The sequence below is a fragment of the Eucalyptus grandis genome, chromosome 2 (assembly GCF_016545825.1).
Source record: "Eucalyptus grandis isolate ANBG69807.140 chromosome 2, ASM1654582v1, whole genome shotgun sequence".
NCBI lineage: Eukaryota > Viridiplantae > Streptophyta > Magnoliopsida > Myrtales > Myrtaceae > Eucalyptus > Eucalyptus grandis.
Window position 1 is genome coordinate 38,307,901 of NC_052613.1, and position 27,936 is coordinate 38,335,836.

At 39.7% G+C, this 27,936-nt stretch overlaps 2 protein-coding genes and 1 pseudogene across 6 annotated transcripts; all 3 read right to left on the reverse strand.

Annotated features, from left to right (window-relative positions):
- Window positions 1-5,738: 5,738 nt before the first annotated feature.
- On the reverse strand, window positions 5,739-8,641 carry LOC104432658 (probable NAD(P)H dehydrogenase (quinone) FQR1-like 3). 5 transcript variants are annotated; one of them, XM_039305428.1, is made up of 6 exons: window positions 8,340-8,641; window positions 7,510-7,599; window positions 7,193-7,265; window positions 6,973-7,066; window positions 6,624-6,889; window positions 5,739-6,379 (listed from the first exon to the last, which is right to left on the reverse strand). In XM_039305428.1, the coding sequence occupies exons 3-6, from the start codon at window positions 7,216-7,218 to the stop codon at window positions 6,139-6,141; spliced, it is 627 nt and encodes a 208-aa protein (XP_039161362.1). In that variant the 5' UTR covers window positions 7,219-7,265; window positions 7,510-7,599; window positions 8,340-8,641; the 3' UTR covers window positions 5,739-6,138. The 5 variants fall into 5 exon arrangements, with proteins under 5 accessions (XP_039161362.1, XP_010043444.1, XP_039161366.1 ...); XM_010045142.3 differs by lacking the exon at window positions 7,510-7,599 and having other exon boundaries at window positions 8,340-8,638; XM_039305432.1 differs by lacking the exons at window positions 7,510-7,599; window positions 8,340-8,641 and adding an exon at window positions 8,138-8,311.
- Window positions 8,642-10,471: 1,830 nt separating this feature from the next.
- LOC120290219 lies at window positions 10,472-19,307 on the reverse strand (annotated as a pseudogene).
- A 3,567-nt stretch (window positions 19,308-22,874) lies between these two features.
- Window positions 22,875-27,857, reverse strand: LOC120290858 (cell division control protein 6 homolog B-like). The gene is given in 16 exon segments (XM_039307386.1): window positions 22,875-23,243; window positions 23,437-23,560; window positions 23,660-23,749; window positions 23,859-23,954; window positions 24,033-24,095; window positions 24,286-24,375; window positions 24,987-25,119; window positions 25,503-25,552; window positions 25,659-25,709; window positions 25,976-26,049; window positions 26,381-26,440; window positions 26,560-26,604; window positions 26,607-26,665; window positions 26,858-26,961; window positions 27,036-27,110; window positions 27,637-27,857. Coding segments are annotated over 15 exon segments (1,233 nt in total). The 5' UTR covers window positions 27,847-27,857; the 3' UTR covers window positions 22,875-23,243; window positions 23,437-23,527.
- Window positions 27,858-27,936: the final 79 nt, after the last annotated feature.

A 27,936-nucleotide genomic window follows, 5' to 3' on the forward strand; every position in this document is an offset into this window, starting at 1 on the left:
CGATTCTTGATCTTTCGTCAGCTCAGCAGCTGGAACGACGTCGTTGGTTGTTTATAAAAAATACGAGTTTTTATTGAAACCGTGCTTAAGGGTCCGCCACGACACCCCGGGCAGCCCTCTCACGGGGGAAATTTGTCAGGCCATATCTTCATTTCCCTTAACCCGGCCTAAGATCTTTGGTGAAGGGTTTCACAGGGATCTGATGGTGGGTCCCCTCTCTTGTCGAGAGTTGGCGGGGATACTCAATAGGGACTTTATACCGTAATCCCAGTTAAACCCCCTATAAATTGGGGCTAACTAGGCACCCTGGAATACTTGATTCAGGGTGGAGCAGTTTAAAGACCTGCTCAGGTCCAAAATATACATAGCAATCAATAAAAATACGAGTACTAACTTTGCACGGAAAAATAAAGATAAATTTTCAACCGTTCAGTAAACAGTAACTTTTCCGCACCACACAATTTGGTAATAATTTCATTACTTTGATTAATAAATTTTTTGCGTTGAAAAGTTACGCTTGCCACTAATGTAATTTTTAATGAAATTAGCATTTCACTATAATGATAAGTAACTTTTAATCTATATGTAGCTAGTAGGCTCTCCACATCGATAACTTAATGAGTTTAAAATGGAGAAGTAGATTTGAAACATTTGAAATTTGTAATTTCTCTACTCTTTCTTTGAAATGATTGTAATTTCTCTACTTACCTAGTAATTTTTTAAAGTAGAAGAACAAGAAGTATAATGATTACTAACTTTGTAATGTAAATAGTAAATTCCCAAACAAAGTTAATTATTTATATAGTTGTAGTTAGCAGTTTTCTTTCACATAATTAGTGGCATCTTTTACAAGCATTGAGGCCTCAGTCATTCAAGTAAGAATAGTATTACAGATGATGATCTTTTTTCTCTTTTATGTTCTCCTGACCCCAGTATAATCTCCTTGCCCAACCTTGGACCAGCCCAACCTCGTTGGTCCTAGTCCGATTCCTAATGAGATCGGGTCGGTCCTCGGTCTTGGGATTTCTAGACCAGCACTATGCAAATTAGTTCTCAGTCCTAAGAGTTTATGATTGGTCCAATCCGGACCAACTCCGATTCTATATATATATTATATATCTATTATATTATTTATAATTTTTTATATAGAGAAAACCTTAAAATAAATGGCATCAATAACATTAAATAATTCCGTAATGAGGAGTTCAAGTAATTTTACACTATTTTTTAATAACTTAGATCTTTTAATGTCTTTTACGGTGTCAACAACCGGAATTTATAAAGGAGGAAAATATTTTTATGAGAAAGTCCTCACAGCGTTTAAAATGGCATAAATAGCTCATTACAGCATCCTCCTCTAGTACTCATTATCTTATGTCTTATTTGTCCTCTTAATCTTTAATTTGCCAAAATCAAAAGAAACAACTTCTCCCATCGCCACTCGACACTCACCTCACTTGCTTTGGGTTACTTGTGCCACTCGCTGCTTGATGCTCACATTGCTTATTGCTCCCTACTCGACCCTCAATGCTCACCCCACTTGACACTCGTTGCTCGTCACTGAACCCATAGGGTCAATCCGGTCCCACTCGCCTTTTCAGGGAGTACAAAAAATAAAACAAAAAATTATTAGTTGGTCCCGACTTGACCTTGGAATCGGACCAAACCCATTGGGTCGGTCCGATCCTCGGTTGCCTTTTCAGAGAGTACAAAAAATGAAATAAATAAATTGTCAGTTGGTCTCGAGTTGACCCTAGAACCGGACCGAACCCATTTGGTCGGTCCGATCCTCGATTCCAAGCTCAATAGGGTCGGTCATCGGTCCCAAAAATTGAGAACTAACACTGTATGGATTGGTCCTAGGATTAGGGGTGGGCCGACCCAACCCGGACCATGCTCACCCCTAGATACTAATTTACGAAGAAAAGACAAGAGCCACATTGAGCAAACTACTAATACTCATACTACCTCGTTTATCTTGACACAAATTGTCACGCACCAACCCGCTCGAGACGCACGACAACCCGCACTCGTCGTCATTCATTTTCTTAGGTCATTCGATTGCGACATCCCATGAGGCATCGCCAACCCAATCGCTTTATTTAATTAAATACGCAAGTGGAAGCATAAATAATTCACCCAATCAACAAACGAGGATAGTTTTATATATATATATGCATCCATAATGTCATTACAACATACCAGCTATTTATATTCTAACTTGAACGTTACTCGTTATGCCATTTCATGTTCAATCAAAATGTGCAGTTATTCACACTTTCAAAAAGTTTTGGGGTTGGCCTAGCTCCTTTATGCTACGAAGCGACTTGAAAAGGGTGGTATCACGCCCACGTGCCTAGTACGTATCCAAACTCAAAATACCATAGCTCGGGCTTGGCTAGTCACGATTAGGGCTTGAAAAAAGTTAAATAACGAGGAGTGAGATAAACTCACTGAGTGAACTCCCTAGACCTCGAGCAGGGAAGTCATTCATCTCATAAAAATGCCCTAAATGTACAAGTTATCTATCGATGACAGATCAATAGTAAAACTACCTCTACTTTGTTTTAACTATAACATCAATAGTTATTCCACTTCCTCAAAGCCATCAATATGAGCATATAAACAATTCTTGAAACACCTCCTACACTCAAGAGTCAAACATTAAAACGTGTAATATAACATAGTTATGTGCCCATGCCATACAATAATCTAGACCTGCTCATATATTAATCGCATGTCACACATGTGCAAACTATAGCATCAATTATCGCTTCTCAAAATATGCATTCATGTACTCATGCCATGCAATAATCTAGAACTACTCATATATCAATCTCAGATCTCACGTGTCCCAACTATAGCATCACTTCTCAAAATATGCATTCATGCACTCGTACACTTTTCACACAACCATATTCAAATTATTACGGCCACTCAGGACCCAAGGCTAACCCGAAGGTTCGCAATCATCTGGCGTAACCGGTCATTGTCCCGCATATGCATACGCCTCAGGACAGCATTCCAATAAGGAGCTTCGTTCCAAAATTCATCCACAAATGGTATCCTGTTAACTTGGGGGCATCCGAACTTAATTGAGCATCATTCTGCATAATCATGCGCATCAAGACGGAGCCATCACCCCGTATAATCATAAACATATGGGTATTTAAGTGATCACACGAGCATACAATCACCCCACATAATCATACACATCAGGATATTTAATGATCACACGATCATACATCATTCGAGCTCATTTCATATCTTTCTCATTAATTGATGGAAGAGTGTGTAATAATCATACAATATGCGACATCACTAATTACACAACAATATCATGCTATCATGTCACGTGATCACATCCCAATCATACATTTGTCAAATTAATCATACTTCTATCTCATGACATTATCTCATAATAACGCTTTAAACACTTCATCATACTATTGTTTCACATATTCATACATATGCACTAATTAGTCACATGCCATCATATCATACTTGTATCTCATATCATATCATCCAAATACATCTCTTGAACACTTCAACATACCATCTTTCCATATACCTCACATGCTTATTAATTGGTTAGAATTAACAAATACCATAATATTTATTATTTTCCCATTCTAACAGGTACATAAGCATGCACAATATTCAACTTTAACAACCAACAATACATCAATCAAATTAGGACTCGTGGCATATAAGACTCTCATCAAAGTAAGATAAATCATTACAATTGTGTACAAGTTATTAGAATAATCTATCACGTGTCATCATAACCTATACAATGACTTATTTTACATTATTATAACATGTCGTCATAACTTAATACTTGTCACATCTCCACTTATCACATTTCAGTAGCTTATCAGATATTAGAAAGGCTTATCATGATAACCAATCGCATACGATATCCTATCACGATAATTTATTGGAAATACATGATAACCTATCGCAATAACCTACTGGCAAAGCATGATAACCTATCCCAATGATATATTAGCAAAGCATGATAATCTATCTTGATAACCTATCGGCAATGCATGATAACCTATCCGAATCCTATAATCACTTATCATGCAAAACCTACTTATCATATCAACAAAACATCATTTAACCTTAATCTAGCCCTAAACTAACTCCAAAATGCAATAACAACCCTATTCAAGGGCTAGAAAGCCACTCACTCTCGATTCCAAGCTCGGCAAGTGACGGCGAAGGTGCGACAAGAGTTGGATGGCTGTTGTGGTGCTTGACAATGGCTGGTCACCTTCCAAAGAGATCATGGCAAGGCTAGGCTTGGCAGCATAGCTCACAATGAGGTTCGGTGAGGCTTGGTGGTGGCTGGTCAATGCTTGACAACCCACGACAAGGCCAAAACAACCAAGGAATAGTGGCATGAGGTGGTGAGGACAATAGTTTAGCCACGGCAATAATAAGGGTGTGCCGCTTTCAATGGTTCACAGTGGCTCCAACCAAAAGGAAAATAGAGGGATATGGGTGAGAGATGGCGGATGGGAAGGATGAGAGGGTTCAGCTAGTGCAAGGAAATGGAGAGAGAGAGAGAGAGAGAATGAGAGAGAAAATGGGTGACTAAATGAGCTAGGGGGAGAGAGAGAAAATTGATGCACAAGTCTAGGTCATTGGATAGCCAAGATGCATCCTTGCTCCCCAAGACAAGAATGGAGGGCCAAGATTGCTTCTTGGTTTACTTCCTCCTCAAGTTCCATTAATGATGTTTAATGCACATTAAATGAACTCATCTTGCCTAGGTTAGAAAGTAGGATAGGTAGGCTTAGCTAGGTAGGGTAAGTTAGGCATACCATCATCTTCTCTCTCCTCTCCTCATTGGGTGCCCATCTTTTGTTTTATTAGGCAAAAGGGCAAAATGGTAATTTTACAAGCCTTGGGTGCTATTCACATGGGCATTAATGAGAGACTTGGAAAGACCAAAAAGAGCTTGGGTGGTACTTGGGCTCCTTTGGGCCGCCCATCTTGGGCGTGAGGCCCATTGGACTGCCCACCTTGGGCTTGGGCCCATTGGGCCATCCTTCATGGGTCCAAGGGCCCATTAGGCCCACGTGGATTTTCGTCCGTGACTTGTTTCTACCTTTCTTAATTTTTTTGTCCCATCAATGAAAAATCGAGTTGTTGCCCCCAAAATGGCATTCTCGGCATTTTTGTGACCTATCGATCCCCGTTGCAATCTCGCTTTGAAGATTTGCCACTATTGTAATCCCATTTTCGAAAATTTGGGTTAGATTGAGGATGTCACACAAATTGTTGAGAGACCTGGGAGAAGAAGGCGCTGTTGAAGTTTTTGTTTTGGTGCAATTGTCTTTGTTGCCGCGAACCGGCATGGGGGATACCTGGAGAAACCGCCTCTTGATCATGTGCAGTTGTCGCCGGTGAAGGTAGATTAGCGTTTGTTCTTGGTGGAGTTACGATGATGAGTGGACTGGTTACCTGGTTTGTACAAAAGAACTGATATTGGGGAAGAACATGTTCACTTGCCCCTATCTGCTTTGTGAATCAGACTTAGTTTTCTTTCATTCTTCTTTTTTTAACTGGACTAATGATCTGATTTAAGTGGATCACGTTCTTGTTTATAAGCTGGAACATCCATTCTAAATGGCGAAGTTGTTCCCTCGGCTTTAAGTACATCGATATAAGCCATCGCATTGATCAAATGACTAATACCTCAGACTCGTTGAAGAAGCAACAAGGAATGCATGGCAATAGGCAGAGTGGACATGTGATTGAATCACATCCTCATGAATCAGGTAATCCTGTCTGATCCAGGAACTGTTCCTAAATCAATTATCCCAACTGATCGTTCAATCACACAAACCCAGAAACTATGAGATTACTTAATAAGTCTCTGATCGAAATCAGGGAAAGGGTAGAACAATGATAAAAGGTAAGAAGTGGTGCCGTTTCTTCACATCTCGTGATTCAAAACAAGCTTTTCCGAAATCCCCCCGCATTGTCACTGTGTTACTTCACATGGCGGGCTTGTGCTTGAATCGCCATGAAATGTCACACTTGCCAGTTTATGTCAACTATAACCTGTACTTGAATTTTCGAAATATTTTCCACTATTCAAATGTACAGCTGCTTGCTTTGTGATTAGGTCTGGGGGTTTGGGCGTTTGAGCTTCCTAGCTATTTCAGCAACATACTTCCCCTGGTGAAAAGCCTGCTTTAGTTCCAGTTCTGTGGGTTGCCGTGACCCATCAGCTGCATACGTTCCAGCACCATAACAAGAGCCGCCTTTGACCTCGTTCATCTCAAACATGCCAGTACCAAAGGTGTATCCAAGAGGGACATATATCATTCCATGATGTGCTAGTTGCGTAACAGCAGTTAATCTGCAAGCACGAGCAAACACACCTGCATTAGCTAGGTACTCAAGATTTAATGCCGTATGTGAAAATTCTACAGATCGCTGCATCATCAAATTCTCAAGACGTGATTCGGAAAGAGAGAGATGAGCACAAGCAAACACGCCTGCTATAGCTAGGTACTCAAGATTTAATGCTGTACATAAATATACTACGGATCGCTGCACCATCAAATTCTAAAGAAGTGAATTGGAAGAACAGATGCACTCACGCGGTAAGCTCTTGGCCACCTCCATGAAAACCAGTGCTCCAGAAGATTCCTGCAGGCTTGCCTGCTAGTGCTTGAGTCTTCCATATTTCATGAGTGGCATCGAAGAACGCCTTACATTGTGCAGCCATGACACCGAATCGAGAAGGAAACCCAAATATGAACCCATCAGCCTCCAAAAGCTGTTCTGGCCTGATCTCTGACACATCATCTGCTTTAGCGGGGGCCTTCATCTTTTGCAGTATCACATCAGAGAGCGTTTCGGGTACCTGTTTCATTCCATCAGTTGAATGATTGTCAGAAAATCGAAATCCAGTATTTTCGGAGCAATCATTTGTTGAATGGCAAATACCTGCCAAAGTGTTGCTTCAACACCTTGAACAGTATTAGCTCCTCGCTGCACTTCTCGTGCCATAATCTCCACATGCCCGTATAAGGAGTAGTACCTTCAATATACATTCATAGTTAAGGGAAGGAAGGAAAGATAACATAGGCAAGTCAAAACTCATTACGCATAATTTCACCAATATGCATCAGTGCACGGGAGAGGGAAGAGAGAGATTGACACTTACACAATATAAATCTTCACAGTTGACATGCCTGCAAGCCAAATTCGCCGTCAGCCAGCTAGTGGCCCAAAAGAAACTGCAAGAACATAGAAATCAGCTTATGGGGTGTAGCTGCTTAAAAGAAAGTTCATATAGTATGTCAAGCATATATCTTTAACAATAATTGGAAGACAAGCAGCGTTATATGTGGAGTCCGTAACCAATCGATTAACTGTAAAAAAATTTGTGGTGCAAGGTTTCGCTTCGTTAAGAAGGAAGCCTGGTCAAATCGACAAAGGAGCAACAGTGAATGCAGAGCCCTTCCCCCCAGGCAACTTAACGCAATCAGATTCCCCTGCCATGCCCTCGTCTAGATCTCCTACAAGCCTCAAATCAACGCGACATCATCTTATATCGACTGTCGCCACATACTACGAACAAGGATCCCGCACCATACCATAAAGTGAGAATGGCTCAACACATGATAAGGTTGAAACTCATTTCCAGGAACAAGCTCAAACTCAAATTACTACATCATCGAAAGTTGCTGTGGCTGGTGGAGAATACTTAAGTAGGACTCATTACGTATCCATTCTTTGAAAGAAACTCAGACCACTAATCAAGGACAAGACCGAAAGTCTTAAATGTTGAGGCAAACATTCGACGATCACTCCACTACAAAGGAAAGGAGAGAAAAACACAACGAGGTATATGATCCCGCACGGGGCATCCCGACAGCCATCAAACAAAGTCCGTAACAGTTTGTTCTTCCCGAGCAGTCGCGGCGCACATATGACATACCAATCAAGGACGTTCAAGTTTCTGATTAATCTTTAACTCTGAGGAAAGTCCAGTCAGTTCCACAGTGCAGCCCGATGTTACATCAAAAGGACCAAGAATAACGATCACAAAACGCTCATAGACGGATTCCCGGGCAATCAAAAGTGTATAAGGAAACCTCGTGATTACGTGTATACAAGGCCAATAAAAAAAACCAGCAGCGTGAACTGGGAAGCCTCCAGGACTCGAAGACGAAAGAGGGTATTTTCGATTCATCCAGAACCGAACGAGGTTTGCAAATTCGAGGAAAATCAAAGAACTTTGATTTCAAGATTGCACATCAATAATTCATCGGGGAAACCAATGGGCGGTGGAACAGGAGGAGAGATACCCGGTTTTGAGGTTCTAGGGAGGCCCGCCTGCCGACACTCTTCGGAAGAAGGTGGCACACGCAAAACGGCATTAACGCATGATGAGCCTCTCTCTCCCTCGCTCCCTTATAACAAGGCTATCGGAATTGGATAATAGATTTTGAATTGTCCTTGCGAGCGTGGCAACGGAGGAAGGGAGAGAGAGTCCTTATCTAAAACACGACGCTGGCGTCTGAAGAATCTTTTGCTGCTCATGAGTCACGAGTTGCCTGTGCTCTTACGGCACTACTACCTATATCCCTCTCCTCGTCACTGGCCAGGGCAGCTCTGCGTCGTTTTGCGTTTTCTTGGAAAGCTGTTCTCTAGAAAACAAGGGGCCCTATCGAGAAATAAACGTGACTCCATTAATTAATGTGATCGCGGATGGGCTCAGATATTTTTCCAATCGATTATGCCCAAAATTTATTGTGTTTAACTGCAGGTAATTACTTTTTAAAATAAATTATGATGAATTCCTCACGCTTTTTAACACTACCGTCTCCAGGAAGAACATCTCCAAGAAAGTGAGAGGAGAAACTCTGATATTTTGTGCGACCAGTCAAACAGAAGCCCATCATAATGGATTGACGTAATCGTTGCTCGTCGATTGTGCACCGGGTCGACGTGATCGTTGGTCATAATGGATTCGATTTGTGTGTATCCGAGTATTTGCCTTGATATTAGGCTCACTTAGGCTATAAAACAATTGGAACCACTCTGCTAGACTAAGAACACAAACTTTATCTCAATGCGATATTTTCGAATGTGTCTGAGATAGCTTTCTTAATTAATTTCAACTTAGATTTTGCCCAGCTATTCAAACTTTTATTAATTGGGACCCTTGCGCTACACTAAGTACACAAACTTTTATCTCAATGCATTATTTTTGAATGCTTCCGAGATAACTTTCTCGTGTCTGTCATACGATTGGTAAATCCTAGTTCAAAGCTTGCTGGCAGAGTCGCCTTCCGTTGGTTTGGTTGGGCCCCATGATATTAGTTGAACGCCAAAGAAGTGAAAGAAGTTGTTGATCCAATGTTGGTCCCCAACGAAAAATTAATAATTCACCTGTTGTCCTTTCAATAGGCCAGCTGGTTAAGTAGGTTTCCTTCGCGGTCAAAGCAGAGTGTCGAAGGCCATCAACAACTTAAACGTGAGACTTCTTATCCTGAGCTCTCTCAATCATGCAATAACCGGGCTCGTTCGATTTTCTTGGGTTTTATAAAGTTCTTCTGGCCAAGATTCGATTTTCTTGGTTGGAAGCATGTGTAGTTTTTCTTTTCTTAACTGCACCTCCCAGGAACTCGTTTGTGTTTATTCCAATCCACATGTTGATCTGTGGTGGATTCGGCTATTCTGCATAGCTTGGTGTGGCAATGAAATCTGACTTTCCTAAAATTGTGAAAAAGACAGTATAGTATGAAACGAAATATTTCATCGGCTGCTACGTATTAATCGCCAAAGCCGACTTCCAAGAGCCTGAGCTCATTAGGTAATTTCAGGAGATAAACATTCAAAAGCAAGCACCACACTGTCAATCACTGGTTTTTTTTTTTTTTTTTTTTTTTTTATCCCTTAGCATTGAGCCCCTACTCCAAAATTGAGATTTAAATGAACATCTCTCCTGAGATTAGTTAAGATTAGGAATAAATGGTTTCAAATTTCGTATAGATCCCACTTGAAATCCAAAACGTATTTGTTAAAGTAAGTTCCTCATTCTCTTAAAGCTTGAACTTACCCTATATATCCTGAAACTTCAAACCTAGTTTCAAATTCTAGGATCTACCCAAGTTTCACTTTTATTATAATTGAAAGATTATAGTAAATTATTACAGCTAATAACCGCCACTTGTTATTACAACTCACTGACCATAACTTATATTTATATACATGAAAAATATTAAACATTACCAAATAAAAATTTTAGTCATAAAATAAAAGCCGACCAAGCAGTGATTTCAAATTATACACTTATCAATAAACACCATGAAATATCACAAAATTGCATATAGAGACAGACAAACAAAAACATGGGAAACTTATCCCAAGTTCTAATTTTCAGATTCCACTAACCTAGAACTTGAAACCTACCAATTAATACAATGTATAATTTTTGAAACTTTGAATCTACCATGTATACCTTAGAATCTAGAATCGGGCAAGTTCTCATTGATCCGATTCTCAAGTTTCAGGTTCTATCTTGGAACCATGCTCACTCCTAATTGAGACTGTTTCAAAAATCTTGTCCATACAGCAAGCAAAAGTGCCCCAACTGACAAATTTTGCTTGAGAACGGGGTGGATTTAAAAAAATAACAGCTATCTTACAGCAGGACTCTGAAGTCAATTATCAACAAAAGACGACTCGGCAAGATCAATAGCACGGGCAAGAGCAGCAGCCTTGTTCTCGCACTCTCTCTGCTCATCAGCCGGATCACTGTCAGCCACGATACCTGCACCAGCCTGAAGATGAGCAATCCATTCCCGACGCTTGTTCATGTCCTTGTACGAGTACATTGTGTCGTAGCGGATTCCAGTTGGGAAAACAATGGTTCTCAAACCAAGCGCTATGTCCATGTCACCAGAAAATGAAATGCCTCCAAATCCACCACTATAGGGCCCACGCCTGGTGACCTCCAACTGATCAATCAACTCCATGGCTTTCACCTATACGTAAAGGATGAGCAACTGAGTAACATGACTTCTGGCGGAGAGAAGGGCCAGCAACTGATATATAAAGTGTTTTCCCCTTTTCTAATAAACAGGATTTAAGATTATACTTGCATAATATCATGGAAATATACTGAGATGTCTTTATCTGAAAAGATGCGTCAACTTTTAGCACATAGAAAATTATGTTGAACTGTTTCATCTAATAGTAGTAGGCGAAGATGGTTAATGGAGAAATTTAAGAGGTATTTCAAAATTCCACCACAATATTATGCATGGTTTTCTCGAGCCCGACAAACCCCTTAGGAAAACGCCCCCTCCCCCAACCCACCCCCCCAAAAAAAAAAAAAAAAAAAAAAGCTCAAGCCAAATGTAATGTCCAAACTGGTGGTCTCCAATTAATTCATTTTTAGTATATGAAAAGTCGTAGGAGCTCTATTAAAGTAACTCATCAATAGTTACTTATGCCAAGAATCTGAAAGTAGTCAATAGATTAATGCACAGCTCCCACATAATAAAGTCAGTTTTCTGTCGTATTCTCATCTTTACTTATGCATGAAGATCGACTACACCTTTGTAAGCAAACTGAACAATTGAAAATCCAATATGTACCATGGAAAAGCAACCTGGATATTAAAAATTACTGATAGGTCAGAAGCAAACCTTTGGTGCACCACTAACGGTTCCAACAGGCAATGCTGCACGCAAAGCATCCCAGCCAGATAGATTTTCAAGTAACTCCCCAGTGACCTGAAATGGCAAGCAGAAGTCAATAAATAATTTATTCCTTTGTTATCAAGGTGCGAAAGAAGTACCCCATATACACTATTATAAGAGTAAATTATCACGGCGAGATAAAACTAAGAGGGAGAAAAGAGCAGAAGTTCAGTTAAAAATTGCAGAATGCATCCAGTGTGATTCAAACAACAAGTTACATATTGACTTTCACCCCAAAACATAGAAATTTAATATAATGTTGATAAATTCTGGAAAAACTTGACATGATTGCATTTGATCATAAAAGTTCACAGCAATGGGTTCTAAAAACTCAGGGAGGTCAGAACTAGATAAAATCAAATTTCAAACACTAAATAAGTTACAAGTTAAAGACACTACAAGCAGACCAAAGAAAATGTCGAGAGTATTTGCTGATAGGGGTGTACTTGTCTATTTCCTTTATTATTTCATATATGGGGGCAATAAGGGTGATATTGTAATTTTGGCTTTTTGGCTACATCATAAATTACTAGCTTGGGGTTACATAGACCTAACCAAACATTCAGTTCAATTTTGTCTTTCAACATGGTATCAGAGCCACTTGTCTCTTACATGAAGGTGTGTGGTAAAAGATTTCACGTGAATGTGCATAGTCAAAATTCCACATGCAGCTTGTAATCCGACTTGCATGTTTCAACTTACACACTTTACCTTAAGTTTTGTAACAAGAATGTCTTTCTTCTAACTCTCCATGGAGAAAAAAGACTTGGCACCCTGTGGTCTCCACTGCATTTTCGCTTCAGTATTCAGCTACTCATAAGGGTTATAAGTGTTATCATCCTCCGTCTAGGCACACCATTGTACCTATGGAAGCGATTTTTCACAAGTGTAATTCTATTATTCTGCTCCACCTCTTCAAGGGAATGTCCTAGTGTAGAGGTGTTGCCCATTTTAAATGTTATTGAGGATATTAGTTATCCTCTTTCTCCAATAGTCTTTGATAGTTCTCCTTCTCAAGAGGACAACAATGCAATATAGGAAGAGGATAGTATAGTATCTCAGGGGGAGATAACAAAACAACCACTTCAGGGGGAGACATTGAAGACATACCATTGCAGGGATCCCACTACCAACACTCAAGTTAAGATCACTGATACATTGTCTATTCGGTCATCATTTCCAGAACCGGATTATTCTACTCCTTATGGTTAGGTTTCTCCTTCTAATCTTCCTATTGCACTTCAAAAGGGTACTAAAACATGTACTCAACACTCTATATCCCATGTCTCATATGACTCTTTGTCGAGCTCCTATTATACTATTGTGTCTTCTCTATCTTCTGTGTCCATTCCACAGAATTGGCAAGAAACTTTTGTAAATGAGAAGTGGAAGTTAGCAATGGTGGAGGAGATGCATGCTTTGAAGAAAAATGGCAATTCCTCTTGGGAAACAACCTGTAGGATACAAATGGTTGTTTGTAGTCAAACAGAAGATGGATAGTACTTTGGACAGATATAAAGCACGGTGGTGGCAAAGGGATTTACTCAGACTTATGGGGTCGATTATCAAGAAACTTTTGCTCCTATTGCCAAGTTGAATACCATTTGAGTTCTATTTTATTGTGCTGTTAACCAGGGATGGGATCTTCAATCGTTAGATGTGAAGAATGCCTTTCTTCATGGAGAGTTTAAAGAAAAGTGTATATGGAGATTCCTTTAGGTTTTTCTTGTGATAAAACTCAAAGTAAAGTATGTAAGCTAAAACGTACACTTTATGGTTTGAAGCAGCCACCTTGAGTCTGGTTTGGTAGGTTCCAAAAAGCTATAGTTTTCATTTGGTATAAACAAAGTAATGCTGATCATATTTTATTTGTGAAAAGATCAAATGCCAAAGTCACTATTCTCGTTGTCTACATAGACAATATTGTTGTCACAAGGAATGATAACAATAAGATCAACCGATTGAAAATGTTTCTTGGACAAGAGTTTGAAATAAAGGATCTTGGAAAGCTCCGTAACTTTCTCGAGATTGACATTGGCAAATTTTCAAATATCTTTCTATCCCCAAGGAAGTATGTCCTTGATGGGGATGTCATCCCTCCGATACACCTACTGAGGCCAATACTCGTCTTCAAGAAAAGGATAGTGATCCAGCAGATAAGGGTTGTTATCAATGATTAGTGGGCAAGTTGATTTATTGGTCCCACACCTGACTTGATATTACTTTTGCCATGAGTTTAGTGAGTTAATTTATAAATGATCCATACTCTACTCATATGGGTGCCATTCTTTGGAACCTTTAGTATTTGAAGTCTGCTCCAAGAAAAGGGATTCTTTTTTTTTTTTTTGGTAACCAGAAAAGGGATTCTTTTGTCTCCTCATGATGGCTTGAAAGTTGAAGCCTATACAGATGCTAATTGGGCTGGATCCCTTGAACAGAAGTCTATTTCTGGGTATTATACTTTCTTAGGAGGAAATCTTGTGACTTGGTGTAGTAAAAAGCAAAATGTAATTGCTTATTCTACTACTGAAGAAGAGTTTCATGCCATAGCACAGGGAGTTTGTGCGTTGTTATGGCTTAAAGGATTACTTGGAAATCCGGTTGTATCTATTCATGTTCTTATGATACTATATTGAGATAATAAGATTGCCATTAGTATTGCTCACAGTTTTGTATAGCATGATTGTACGAAACATGTGGAGATTGACCATCACTTTATCAATGAGTAGTTGGAAAGTGGTTTAATTTTTATGCCCTTTATTAAGTCTAGTGACCAACTGGCTGACATATTCACTAAAGAGCTAAAGCTTAAATCATTTTACCATGTTTTAGTCAAGTTGGGCATGTGTTGAGAGTATTTGGCTGATAGGGGTATACTGGTCTATGTCCTTTATTAGTTCACATATGGAGACAATAAGGGTGATATTGTAATTTTGGCTTTTTGGCTTTATTATAAATAGATAGCTTAGTATCACATCGACCTAACCAAGCATTTAATTCAATTTTCCGTCTTTCAACAAGAAACTATAATGAAAATGCTATTTAACTAGTTCCTCGTGTTAATTACGTAAAAGTATAGGAAGACTTTTTCTTCAGCAATCCTCATGGGAGACAAATTCAAAAGAACAATTACCGTAGAGCTTATGTGCATCACATGAGAATAGCGCTCGATATTCATGAGCTTCTCAACCTTGACAGAACCAGGTTTAGATACCTGAAAAAACAAGGGTGTCATCTCCATGCATAAATAAGCTAATAGTACAAAGATTACAAAACTCATCACCAAAAATAGCAGGATCAATGTAAAAATTTCCTTTTTTCCGTTCTCGTTACAGGCCACTCATGAAATTCACTAAGCAGAACACTTAACTGTCTAGCAAACAAAAAACCAAGTAGACATGCATGAGAAATATCTTGGTAAGCAATAGGAATGACATGTTCAACATGGGTCAATTTTGTATAACCTAAACAATAAAAGCCAAATGGCACTTCAACATAGGCGTGAGTATGAAAACTTTCTCATATTTTGTGGGTGGATTTGATACAAATCATGAACATGGGTGAGAGAACTCAAGAGGCAATATCTGCCACTAGTCTGCAAATCTCATCCACAGTGAAAGGTGATGAGAAAATGAAGATGAGTGCTCCCATGTGCACCAAGACACAAGTCCACTAAAGGGACCACATACTAGGTATGCATTGTCAACGGCACACTGATTATGCATAGTACTAGATGGCTTTGGAAGTTTATCGAAGTTAGACTAACTGGAAGTATCACCAAAGAAAGGAGCAATATCTGAACATTAGGGGTACATTTGGTAACGTTTCTATTTAAAAATTGTTCCGGGGAACAAAAATAGAAAAAACTATTTTGTTCGGGAAACAATTTTTAATAGAAGAACGCGTTTAATAACAGCACAAAATTTATGTTCCTGGAATAAAAAAACAACATAAACACATTTGATAAACTTGTATAATTTTTTTTTGTTTCTTTTAATATTTTTTTTCTTTTTCTTTTTCTTCCTTTTGGCGGTCGCCAGCCTCGCCTTGGCTGGGCGAGCTCGAGCTCGCCCAAATCCGGCGAGGCCAAGCTCACCCAACCATTGACAAAGCTCGAGCTCACCTAGCCAAGGTGAGGCCGAGCCTCGCCGGGGGCCGACGACGCTCTAGTGAAGTTGCTGGCCCTCGACCGCTGGTCACCGGCCATGGCCTCCTCCAGCGACTGGCCAAAGAAAAAAGAAGAAGAAAAGAAGAAGAAAAGAAAAAGGAGAAAAAAATAAGAGAGAAAAATTGTTTCTCGAAAGTGTTCTGAGAACAAAGAAATAAGTTTACTCATTTCTTGTTTTACATTCCAAATTTGTTCCTGGAAATGAAACAAGTCCGAGGAACAAAAACGTAAACAAACGCGTTTCTATTCTTTTTTGTTCCCCAAAAAAAATATAAAAAAAAAAAAAAAACAAAACAAAAAAAAAACAGAAATTGTGTTCATGACCAGAAAAAAAGGACACAAACAAACGCACCCTAGAATGCCTTATCCTATAAAAGAAAAATTCAAGAATAAAACAACAAAGGTGAAGCAATAAACCTTTCCAACATCGTTTCTACCTAAGTCCACCAGCATAATGTGCTCAGCACACTGCTTCTCATCACTCAAAAGCTCTTTCTCTAACATCAAATCTTCCTTTGGCGTCTTCCCTCTTCTAACAGTCCCAGCAAGAGGTCTATTAGTAACCCTTCTCTGTCATGAAGGAAAAATTACCAAGAAACTCTTAAATTCTGGGTGCAAGCAAAAGGAGGGTATGAAAGAAGATGCCAAGTAAAAGTCTAAAGGAAAATTCCTTCGCTATTCTCATATTTACCTTCTTCACCGCGTAAGAATTTCTGGACTTGAAGCAACAAGTATGCAACCCTTCCCTAAACCAAATGAAAAACATTTATTCAGCTTTCACAATAACTCTTACTATAAAACAAGCTTATGGAAAGGAAGGCACACTTGTAAATAACCCATATAGGGGCTTGGATTAACAATCCTCAATGCTCTATAGACTTCAAATGGGTCTGCAAATGTTCTTCGTTCGAAGCGCTGGCTCAACACAATCTGAAAGATATCACCAGCCAGAATATGTTCTTTAGCCTGCAGCACCGCCTTCTTATATTCCTCACTTGTCATACTGGACATCTCCAATTTTGGACCAAACAGGCGAGTGAATAGCTTTATTGAACCAGCCGGCAGTCTTGGACTGAAATTTGAAATCGCAGATCAAGCTTTAGCAGGCCAATTAATAGTACTTTACTTTCTGCTTGAACATAATAAAAAGTCCTTCATTTAGCATGTAAAAAGAAGATTACTTACGGATCTATATCATGTACTCTAGATACTAAAGTCTCCAATTGATTCATTCCATCATCGAACGCCTCATCAACTGAAGAATATTGATCTAATCGAACCCAATGAATAACGTAAGCTTTCTGGTGGCAGGGAAACAAAATGAAAAATCAAGGACATTGAATTAGTGACAGAATTATCAGTTGTATATCGTTATGCACATGTTCTATCACATTTTTCATGGAGTATCACTTATTTGTGATTTAGAGAAAAAAAAACTCAACAATTTGAACTCTCACATTGAAAGCCACCATGCATGAATATTTTCTAAGTTCATGTCTTCCGATTTCTTTATTCAGAATCTTCAGCTACAGAAGGTGCTCTCACACCAAAAGAAAAGAAGCACGTGCAGAATCGAATTTTGACTGAAACATGCTCTGTGAACAAAGTGAATGTACCTTATCCACGTGATCAAATACAATAACATCAACATAAAGGCCTAGATGAACATCAGGTAGATTTCTGTCATCTGATGGGGCACTACAGAATGGTAGTTTTCTCTTCTCCACATAGCGCACTGTGTCATATGAAAAATAACCAACCCATCCACCTGGTCCAAGAGGAGTTTGTTATTTGCAGATAAAAGATGAAAACTAGTTCTGAAATAATGAAAAGAAATAGGACTTTGATATCATGAAAAATTTGAATAGTCCAATTCAAAATCCATTATCACTTGAGACATAATATTTTCATAATGATAACAACCTTATTCAGTAAGTTTTGCATAGAAGAAATGAAGCTGCAATAAAGCAAAACAATATGAATATCAGCAGATTAAAACCATCGTATCAAGTTTCTTACCGCAAAATGCTTCTGGAAGTTCATCAATCATCTGGGGTTTCCATCCCTCCATAATTCTACGAGGAACAACCATTGGATCCTCCACGATTTCCTCCGTCCTGGACCCCTTCTCGTGGTCCATGATTGTTACCATATTCTCTTTAGCCACAATCTCAATAGTTGGCTGAGCTCCAACAAAACTGTACCTTCCCTAAAACAATATTACAGCAGAATGAGCACAAAACAGGAAAAACAATCATGCTCTCCTCACATAGATGACAATAACTGCAAACCAAATCCAATGGATGCGCATTTTGCGTGGATCAGAACAGGTGAAGAAAAGAAAAGGTGATGAAGACTTACAATGCTAGAAACCTGCAAACCCGGCTCAACAGACTCGAACAAAAAACTAGGAGCATCTCTGTCATCCTCCTTCACCAAACACCGGTAAGCAAGCACCGGAGTGAGATGATCAGAGAAAATACATCTGTGTAGGGGAACCAAATTGCCCTTCTTGGCAGCTTCTTGGAACTTTGCTGACTGGTCAACTAGAAATTAAATGTCAAAAATCACAAAGTGCAGAAAAACACATATTTCTCTTTCATTATACAGAAAAAGCTGTTAGTACTGAACCACTATCTAACCTCCGCCAAATCAAATAAGCAGATCACCTCATTTGAGAGTAAAGTAGTCACCCAGATTCAATTAGTCGAGCAATTCCGTTGCTAATAATTCATACATAAAGGATCCACAGTTTCAAAACCTCTCCTCGCTTTCTACCTAAATTAGCATTTCCAAGGAACAAAGCTCGAGTTCATTCAACTGACGGATCCATTACTCAGCTATTTCTAGAAGCACTCTCGGCGACGGAAACCATCGTGAAAAGACGAACGCGTCCACATTCGCGTTCTTCCATTACTTCCGCCTTACCGACTCCCAAGCAATGCACGCGCAAGCCGGCTCCCGAATCCGTCTCGACAGCTTCCTAACACAAAAAACGATCGCGACACACAAAAACCGCTCCTCCCGCGGACATGAAAGGAATGGAGACGGACCTAATGATGGAGAGGGCTGAGCCGAGCATCGCAGAGCGGGGAAGCGCGAGCGCAAGCTGGAGCTGAGCAGAGCGAGGGAGCTGGAAACTCCGCCGCCGAAATCGACGGAGGCCGCGACGGGGCGCGACCTGGGGAGCGGAGGGAGCCGGCGGGGCGCGACGGCTAGGGTTTCCATGGGAGTCTTCAGCGCCATTCCGGTGTCGGCGGGAGAGAGAGAGAGAGAGAGAGAGAGAGAGAGAGAGGTGGAGGAATTCAAACGGAGACGCGCAGGCCTATATACAGCCGCCTCTCTCGCTCGTCCTGCGTACGGTTTCTAGAAACTCTTGACAGTGGAAAGGCTGTGTTTTTGAACGGGCAGATGAGATGAGATCTCGCCTTGTCTTGCGTGACGTGGTGCTTCCATGGCGGTCGTGGGAATTACTATCCGCAGGCCCAATTTCCGGAACCTTGGGCTCAGTCTTGGGCTTGGGCTGGCTTCTTGCCTCGATAATTATGGCCCAAAAGATTTGCGTCTGATCAGATGAAAGAGTTAAAAAGCTTTTTCGCAGGCATTTTATTAAGCAATCGATTAGATATATTTCGCAGCTCTCGTCACATTGATTGTTCTTATGCCCTGTACAATCAGTTAAAAATCGAGTTATTTCGAATCTAAGTACGTGTTATGAAGTGCCCTGGAGCGGAACGCCTAATCTTATGTGTAAAAGGAGTATTAAATTAAGTGCTGCTATTCGGTCAACGGGAGAGATCCTGCGCAGAGGGGCTAAGGACAAAAACGCAGGCTCACGTGCTTCAGGGTTCCCATGTGCCCTTACTAAAAGGCAAATGCTGTCCAGGATCTCGTGGGCCCCACTAGTGCCATAGAGGGGCCTCAAGCCGAGCCTTGTGGACCCATCATCCGAAAATACATAAAATTGACCAACCAAACCAAGTAACCTCGAACCTTCTGACAAAAACAGAAGGCACCGATCTGGAACCTCGAAGGAATAAAAAAGGAAGATAGATGCTGGCCCACCATGACCCATAAGCTTTTAGCTCCCAGCCCAAAACCATCCCCAATAAGGAAATATTATATATACCTGTCTTGTCACATATATCCATAACAAGCATTCTTGTCAAAAAAAATTTATCTTTCTCATTCTCTCTAAGCTCGCTCTCTAAACAACGATGGTGTTTCTCTCTTTCCTCTTCTCCCTATCAATCCTCTCTCTCCTGTTCCATCCACTACACGTACAATGCCTCCAACTCCTGCCTCTCTGTCGCCACCATCGTCAAGCCGCCTCCTGTTATTCGTTCGATGGCCACTAAGGAGTTGTCCAACTTCGACAGCATGTTCTCCCGCGCCAGCCTCCATTCCCTCTTGCTTGAAAAACCCCTCTCGCCATCCCCTTCCTCTTAGTTCGACCTCCATGCCTCCCCCACTATCACCACTGGCGGAGCCACTTTTGCTGACCAAGCCACAAATATTTTGCCGAACGAGACGCCGACAACGGCCATGGACAAACGTCGGCATCGCTTGCAAGCCGTTTGTGCAGAGTTGGCTTCACCCATCTCTGTCTCCAAACGCCGATCAAATCTGGCCGAATGATGATTGACGACGGGCGTGGACGAGTGTCGGCGTTGCTCGCGAGCCAGGGAGAGAAGAAAATAGGTTGGCGACGAGTGGCTAGCAAGTGATGTTGCTATTCACGCCGATCAAATCTGGCCGAATGCAACTGCACGTACGTACAGTGTCCCGTCTATCCCTAAGTTCTCTCTCCTCCTCCTCCTCCTCCTCCTCCTCCTCCTCCTCTCCCCCACATTTCTCTGTTGCTGATGCTACTAATGGCGGTGAAACCAACCAAGGCGCAGAAGAAGATCCACTACGACCAGAAGCTGTGCACTCGCAGGTACTAAACGTGGAGGCCGGTATAAGGTGGGCTCGAAGCAGCTCCAGGACATCCGGCATAGCTTGCAAGGTGAGTTTATCGTCCTCATGGGCAAGAACACCATGAGGAAGCTCTCCATCAAGATCCGTCCCGACTGCACTGACAACATACAAAACGATGTAATAGAAGGAAATTGCAACCTTGTGCGGCATTTTATCAGAGTATCGGCAGTCGAACTCAAACAATGTTATCTTTAGAATGTTGCGAATGCGTGTTGAGTTCTTTAATACTTGGAATAAGCGAGATTTCCGGTCAATAGTAATTTATCTAGTTGTCAGTGCAGTTGCAAGAGAAAGTGTGAGAAACGATGGCACACAGTGTAACTATTTATCTACTATCATCTTCTAGAGTTGTCTCCCAAATCGGTACATCGTGCCACTATGGTTTCACACTGCAAAATTTAATGCTTTACACTGGAAAGTCTGATTAAATCAGGGATGTGGCGCTGATCTTCACAAAGGGTGACTTGAAAAAAGTGCGTTAAGAGGTTCCCAAATATAAGGTATATGTGTTGAAAGTTATAGAAGTCTTGCTCGCCATAAAACCTCTTTTCGCATTCATTTTGCTTGCCATAAAATCCTTGAGAAAGTCGTTCTATTCAGCCTATAAAAGAAAATGAGATTACTGATCTTCACACCTAATCGAGGCTATTTCTTCTGTGGGGATTTCTTGTTTATTCCTTTTCTTTTTAGTCTGATCAAGAGACCATAAAAAGTTCGTATAATTTGCAATCGTGGTTCTGTTGAGCATGGTGGAAAGCTTGCACTTTGAGCATCTTCATCAGCTTAACATCACATCAGGGACTGACGATACACAGTATTCTCATTCTCCTTTGGAAGTTTTCCGGACCAATTATCAATTGTTGACTTTTTGGATTTGCATCTTTGGGTTTCCTTTTATGGACTTTTCGACAAGTTGATCCTCTATTGGCAAAAGTCCTCGACGAAGTATGATTAAGATAAGAGTTAGCTTTTTCCATTATGAATAATCCTATGTTGACTCACGCTTTCTAAGGCAACTAAATTGATTCTGCTCGTGTGGTAATTAAGTTCATGCTTAGCTGAACAGGTGGGAGCTCCAGCTCGTGCTGGTCTCATTGCCCCTATTGACGTGGTAGTTCCACCGGGCGATACCGGACTCAACCCTTTTCAGACTTTCCTTCTTCCAGGTAGAATTATCAACAAGTAGAATCATTTGTCTTTTTTGCTTAAGACAAGCAGAATCATGTCCAACAAGTTTTCTTCTGGGCAAAAAAACAAAAAACAAAAAAAAAAAAAGTTACTCAGACGTCCCCTTTTCTCTCAGTTGCCGAACATCCCCGCAAAGACAAGGAATACCTCAAGGTAGCGCACGGGTGTTCTTGTTCCATTTGTCTTGAGTCTGTCTATTCCAAGCGTGTTGTCTTTTGGCAAGATAAAAATTTTCAGTGATTTTCAGGATCCAAGCAAATTTGCCACAGCCATGCCACTGCTCCAGCAAAGGAAGGAAAAAAGAAGGAAGGAGTGGAGGTGCAGCCAGCGGATGATGACTTTGTTTCTGGCTTGTTTGATTAGGTTCCTTTGCCTTGTACAAAAGAATTTTGTGTCCTTTTTCCCACAATGGCAGGTATAAAGCTGTACTCAGATTGGAAGATCGCTATGCCCCAATTGCAATGTCAAACAATTTTATTGCAAAAAGTTCTAGCATGAAATTGCTTTGCACTAAGATGGATCCAGTCGAAATTCTAATGAATCAAGGATGCGTTAATTGCACATTGTTAGAATCTGTGACCCTCTTGTTTGTTAGAATGGCATCACTGTCATGATAGAGAAAGGCCTCCTTTTACTCATTGAGCTTACACTCCAACTTTGATGAAGTTTACAATCCAACTATATGATAATATCAGTGATTAGTATTCACTTATTAACAATCATAAAATGGACTGAAGGAGTATCTACTGCTTGCAAAACTCTCTTTCTGTAAAAGAAAATTTCCAGAGCCACGATCCAGATAATTTCCAGAGCCACAAAATCGTTATACAACAGTTTTTGGTATTGTTAATTGACAACAGAAACTAATATAAAGCACCTAAAAAATAATTGGTTTAGATACTATTTTACTCGGTGCAGTATTTTTTTTTTTCCTTTGGCTATTTATTCATCTAATAGGAGGCAAACAAAATTAAAACTTTCTTCAGAGCTATACTCAAAATTTTGATTGATTTTATCCGGTATGATTTGAGTTCTTCCTTCCTGTACGTCTGAAATAACTTCTGTACATAATCTGTTTGAGCTCTACTTGATGCTTTTCTGTTGAGCTTCTTAACGGAGGAAACACTAGTAACAATGATGCTGAAATGGGAAATAGAAGACACCTGTCAAAAATTTTGAATGCAAAGAAGAATGTACAAGTTAAATCATTATCAAATAAAAGTTGACAGAGGGAGTCGTGACTTGTGCACACAAATTTCTAAATTATTGACACTATATGTTAAGATCACTACTGATAAATCAAATATAGTTGCAATTTCTTATTCTCATAACGCAACCTGAAGAGCTGATGCTAACCTTGAAATTAGAGTGACCAGATAAATGAAGAGCAATAAAGCCTTGTGTTGCATGATGAGGAATAATGAGTTTGTGGCCACCATTTGTAGCACTACTGAAGACAGTTTCGGAAGAAACGAACTCCCTGTTCAGAATATAGTAAATGGTGAGAGTTGGACTTTGATGATATCTTAATGAAGAAGCTATAGGTAGAATGATGAGAAAAGCGTCCTTTTTCTGATACCTGCAATGCAAATGTAATGTCTGCTTCATCAACTTTTAATGCTATTCTTCGTAATTTATCTTCTCGAGATTGACCTAGTTTGAGAAGACCCTGCAATTTCAGTGATGGCCATCAATTAAGCAGATACTATTTCATTTTAAAGACTAATCTGCAAAATAAGAACCAAAGAATGATAGCACATTTGGAGATGGTATATTACCTGATCATTAAGGACCCTGCACATACTAGAAAACTCCAGAAATCCAGCTGCAGGTATGTGTGTTGATTTGCAGACATCCAGGTAACTTTTGTGTAACTGCATTTCTATACCAAGTTAGCTAGCAATAGCAACTGCAAAATTCTTCTGCAGTCAGAAGTAGAAAATGAGACGCACCTCTCCGACAGTTGTATCCTTCTGCCGACCGCGGAAAAGTTTCACAGCAGAGCAAAGTATAATCTGCAGTCCGGTTGTTAAGAAAGTAACAAAAGTTTTAATAGTGTGGCCAGCTAAGGACAAGTAAAGAAGAAATGAAAAGCCCTGGATATAAATGGCTAAAGCATACAAAACTGTTGATTTTTATACCTGTATATCGAGCTGCTATATATACAACGTAATTTGATGCTACTCAGTATTTGCTTAAACATACCTGTTGATGTTGGGGAAGAATCTGAATGGTGTCCACCACTGGTGATCTGAATGTTCTGGATAATGCAAGAACCATGTGATCTATCCTGACCTGGCAAAAGTTTAAGAAATCAGAAATGCCTAAAGAGGAGATGGACAACAATATTCTTTAACAATTTTAGATAATATAATATTTCAACCTGAAAAAGTTAAAGATGATAAATGACATAGTAACAATTATAAAAGTCAATCTGATACGGGTACATCTCTCTTAACAGACAAAATGCTTCAATAAAGACAAATGAAAACCACTGCATTTGATAAACTAATTCTAAAGATGGCAAAATTATTCATGAAGAGTCTGCAGCATACTTCCCTGTTCCACATATTACGTAGTGTTTCTGCTAAAGTTCATCTGCTTGATGTTCTTACAGTTTATTATCTATTATCAGTTGAATTGCTTTACAACAATTTTGTGAATGAGCTATATTCATTGGACCCCTAATGGTTTTAATGCGTCTGAGTGACTGACAAGAGAATGGTACATTTGATGAACATAAATTCTAATTCAGACATGCAGAAGGAAATTTCTCTATAAAACACTTGCCATCGATTGGCAGACGTTAAAAATAGCCTTCATTTTAACGGGTATGTGTGACTAGAGCCAATTAGAGAGATCAAAGCTTGGAAGAGGAATGCAAAGTCACCACAGCAGACACTCACAGCATCTATTTCTTGCAGTTTTGAGAATTCAGGCGTTGTGACTGCTTGCTGACCCTTCTCCTCATCATGCATCGACAAATTTGTGCTCCTTGTTGACTCTTGAAGCTCCACCTCTAGCATATCAATTGCACCCCTGCAACAACACCTAACTTCAGTTACTACTTATGGGAATGGAGACAATTTATAAAAGAAATCATATAATCTATTGCAATAACTGGTGAATGCCTTCACTGGCAATGTGGAGAAGTTAACAGACTGAGAAATCAATTTGCCAAAACAAGGAAAAAATTCTCATTAAAGAGTAGTAATTCCTACAGTAATGACAATGGTATGGGGGCTTTTCTTTCTCGAATATAGAGCTCACAAAGAGTATCGATTTCTGTATTTCTGATGATAATATCAATGCTTATATTCTTAAAAAATACAGTAACAGGAAGAAATCATGGCATGAATGCTGGCAAATCTAACAACCTAGGATACGCTACAAGTGAACTTATCTTGTTTTAAGTTACAAACCTGCAAATACAAAGAGCTTTCCGCATGTCTCCAGATGCTGCTGCAACTTTCTGTTGTATCACATTCACTCAGTATCCATATATACAAATAATTAAAGAAACAGCAGACATGATGCAAGAGTTTCAAACTCAGGAAAAAAAATACTAACGGACTCACTCTGGCACAGAGTTCCAGGGCATGTGGTTGAAATACAGGATAAGGGAGCACCTGTCAAATGAACAGCCGTCAACATCAATGGTAGGTAAAATGTACCATATTCACAGCCACCGAAACTTCAATTTAAGGATAAATGGAAAAAGAAGACAATATATCTCGTGAAATGACTCATAGAGGTAGATTAGGCATCACGATATTGAAGTTCAAATACCCACATACTCAATTTCAAAAAGGAAACAGATTCAGGGTTTTGTATTCAGATGTTGCATGGTGCTGAGAACACGAGAAGATTCTAATAGGGAAAAGCATATAACTACCTTGAGTCTCTCTTGAAGAATCCTGACAATCTGCACTGGGGAGTAAGCCCGAAAAGTAACAATGGTAGGCTTGCCTAACAGGAACAAAAGGACAAAGACAGTAGTGAGCACTATATCCAGATCAGAGAAACACTAAGGGCTTGTTTGTTTGAGATTCAGCAAAAGCAAAAGGTATTTATTTGCTTTCTGCCAAAATTGAAATTATCATTCGAATTTTAAAATTTTTGAAGGAATTACATGTGAATATGTGTGTTTATATTTATTTGTTGCAAAAGCTTCAAGCGTTTTACATTCAAACAAAGTGAAAGTGCGTGAGCCACAAAATTTAGAGTAAGCAAAAAGTCAAAACTAAATTCTATCAAGACAAAAGTTTGTATCTCATCAAGTCAAGAAAAGATGGCTCACAATTTAAGGATTGAAGCCTCGGTAGAAAACGATCTGCCAAGTCTATTGCATTTGCTATTCCTGCAAGAAGGAATATGGCCAAACTGATGTCAAATTGCATGTAGCATATTGCTTTATAGAATAATAAAAGAAAGTAAAAGGTACAGTATCAACCAGATATAGTGAGCAATGATAAGTACCTACTAATATACATTTAGAGAATGGGAAAGTGGTGAGCATAAAAGATCATGAAGCACAGCACGGTCTTTTGTGATCAAATAATCCAACTCATCTGCAATAATTAGCCTGCAAGAGGAAAAAATTAGTTCAGTAGAAGCTTAGACTCATATACTCCTACTGCCATAAATGTGAGCAATTTAAAAGAATTTGCATCTTCTTGCAACATGTTGAACCGTATCAGGATCTACATGACTTTGGGCCAATACTGCCTCATGGCATGAAGTGTTCATAAGTATAGTCAATGAAATTGCTCCTTACATCATCTTTCTGGATTGTTGCTTCTCTGAATATAATTTCTGAAGCTGTTGCAAAGCTGAGGTACGATTATTTGTCATTTTCGGCAATTGGTACTTGGATAATATCTGCCAGCAAACATGGCAGGTAAGGATGTGCAGGGTCTAACATGCAAAAGTAGATGCTTTTCCATTATAACTACCTTGCTGAAGATCTCTGATGTGCTGGATAGAGAAGTGCAGTTTAAAGCTAAAACTTCTGGCTGCTGAAGGCCTGCCTGGAAACATTCGAAGCATTTTTGTAAAGAGAGGTCCCAAACAGATCAACAGTTGTGAAATATGTTAGAAGAAATCAAAAAGCATCGTGACTTCTGGTTCTGAACTCTCATAGCAAACGGGTCAAAAGATAAAATTGACTTGACAATTTCTAAGGTGAGCACAAAAAACTACTCCTATAATCTACTTTGGAGATCTGAGTATCTAAATGCTGATATTCAAGAAAGGTAACTTCTCTATTATGAAACTCTAACCTTGTGAAAGCTGTAATTGATTAATAACTTTCAAGGAAATATGTGCACAAATAACATCAAGGTCCTTTTGAGAAGCACCAAGACATTTTCATTGTCTATAAAGCATGTCCTTACTCTTTAAGGAAGGTGTTTAACTTGTGAAAATGTAGCTATGCCAAAGTACATCATATATTCTTATCTAAAATGATGAATGAAGGTTCTTGGGATCCTATACACAGAAAGGATAATAAATATAACCACAGCATCATCAAGCAGTAAAGAATGGAAAGCTAACCTCCTGTGTCCAATGCAGTACGAGCGCCTTCACTTTTTCCATGGACAAGGACTTTCCTGTCCCAGGGCATCCACAGATGTATAGGCTGCCGGCTTTCCCATGCTCAATGCATCCCTTGCAAAAATCCACAATCATCTTTTGTTCATTTTCTCGGCAAGATACAGATGGTGGCAGCGTTGACACGTGAAGCGCTTCCTTCGCTGCACTCATCTGCTGAGGATCTGTCGTCACATTACAGAAACATTAGTTTCCTTTTGTCGCAATTAAAGTCAGCACTGCTATGGTGTTCACTGTATCTTG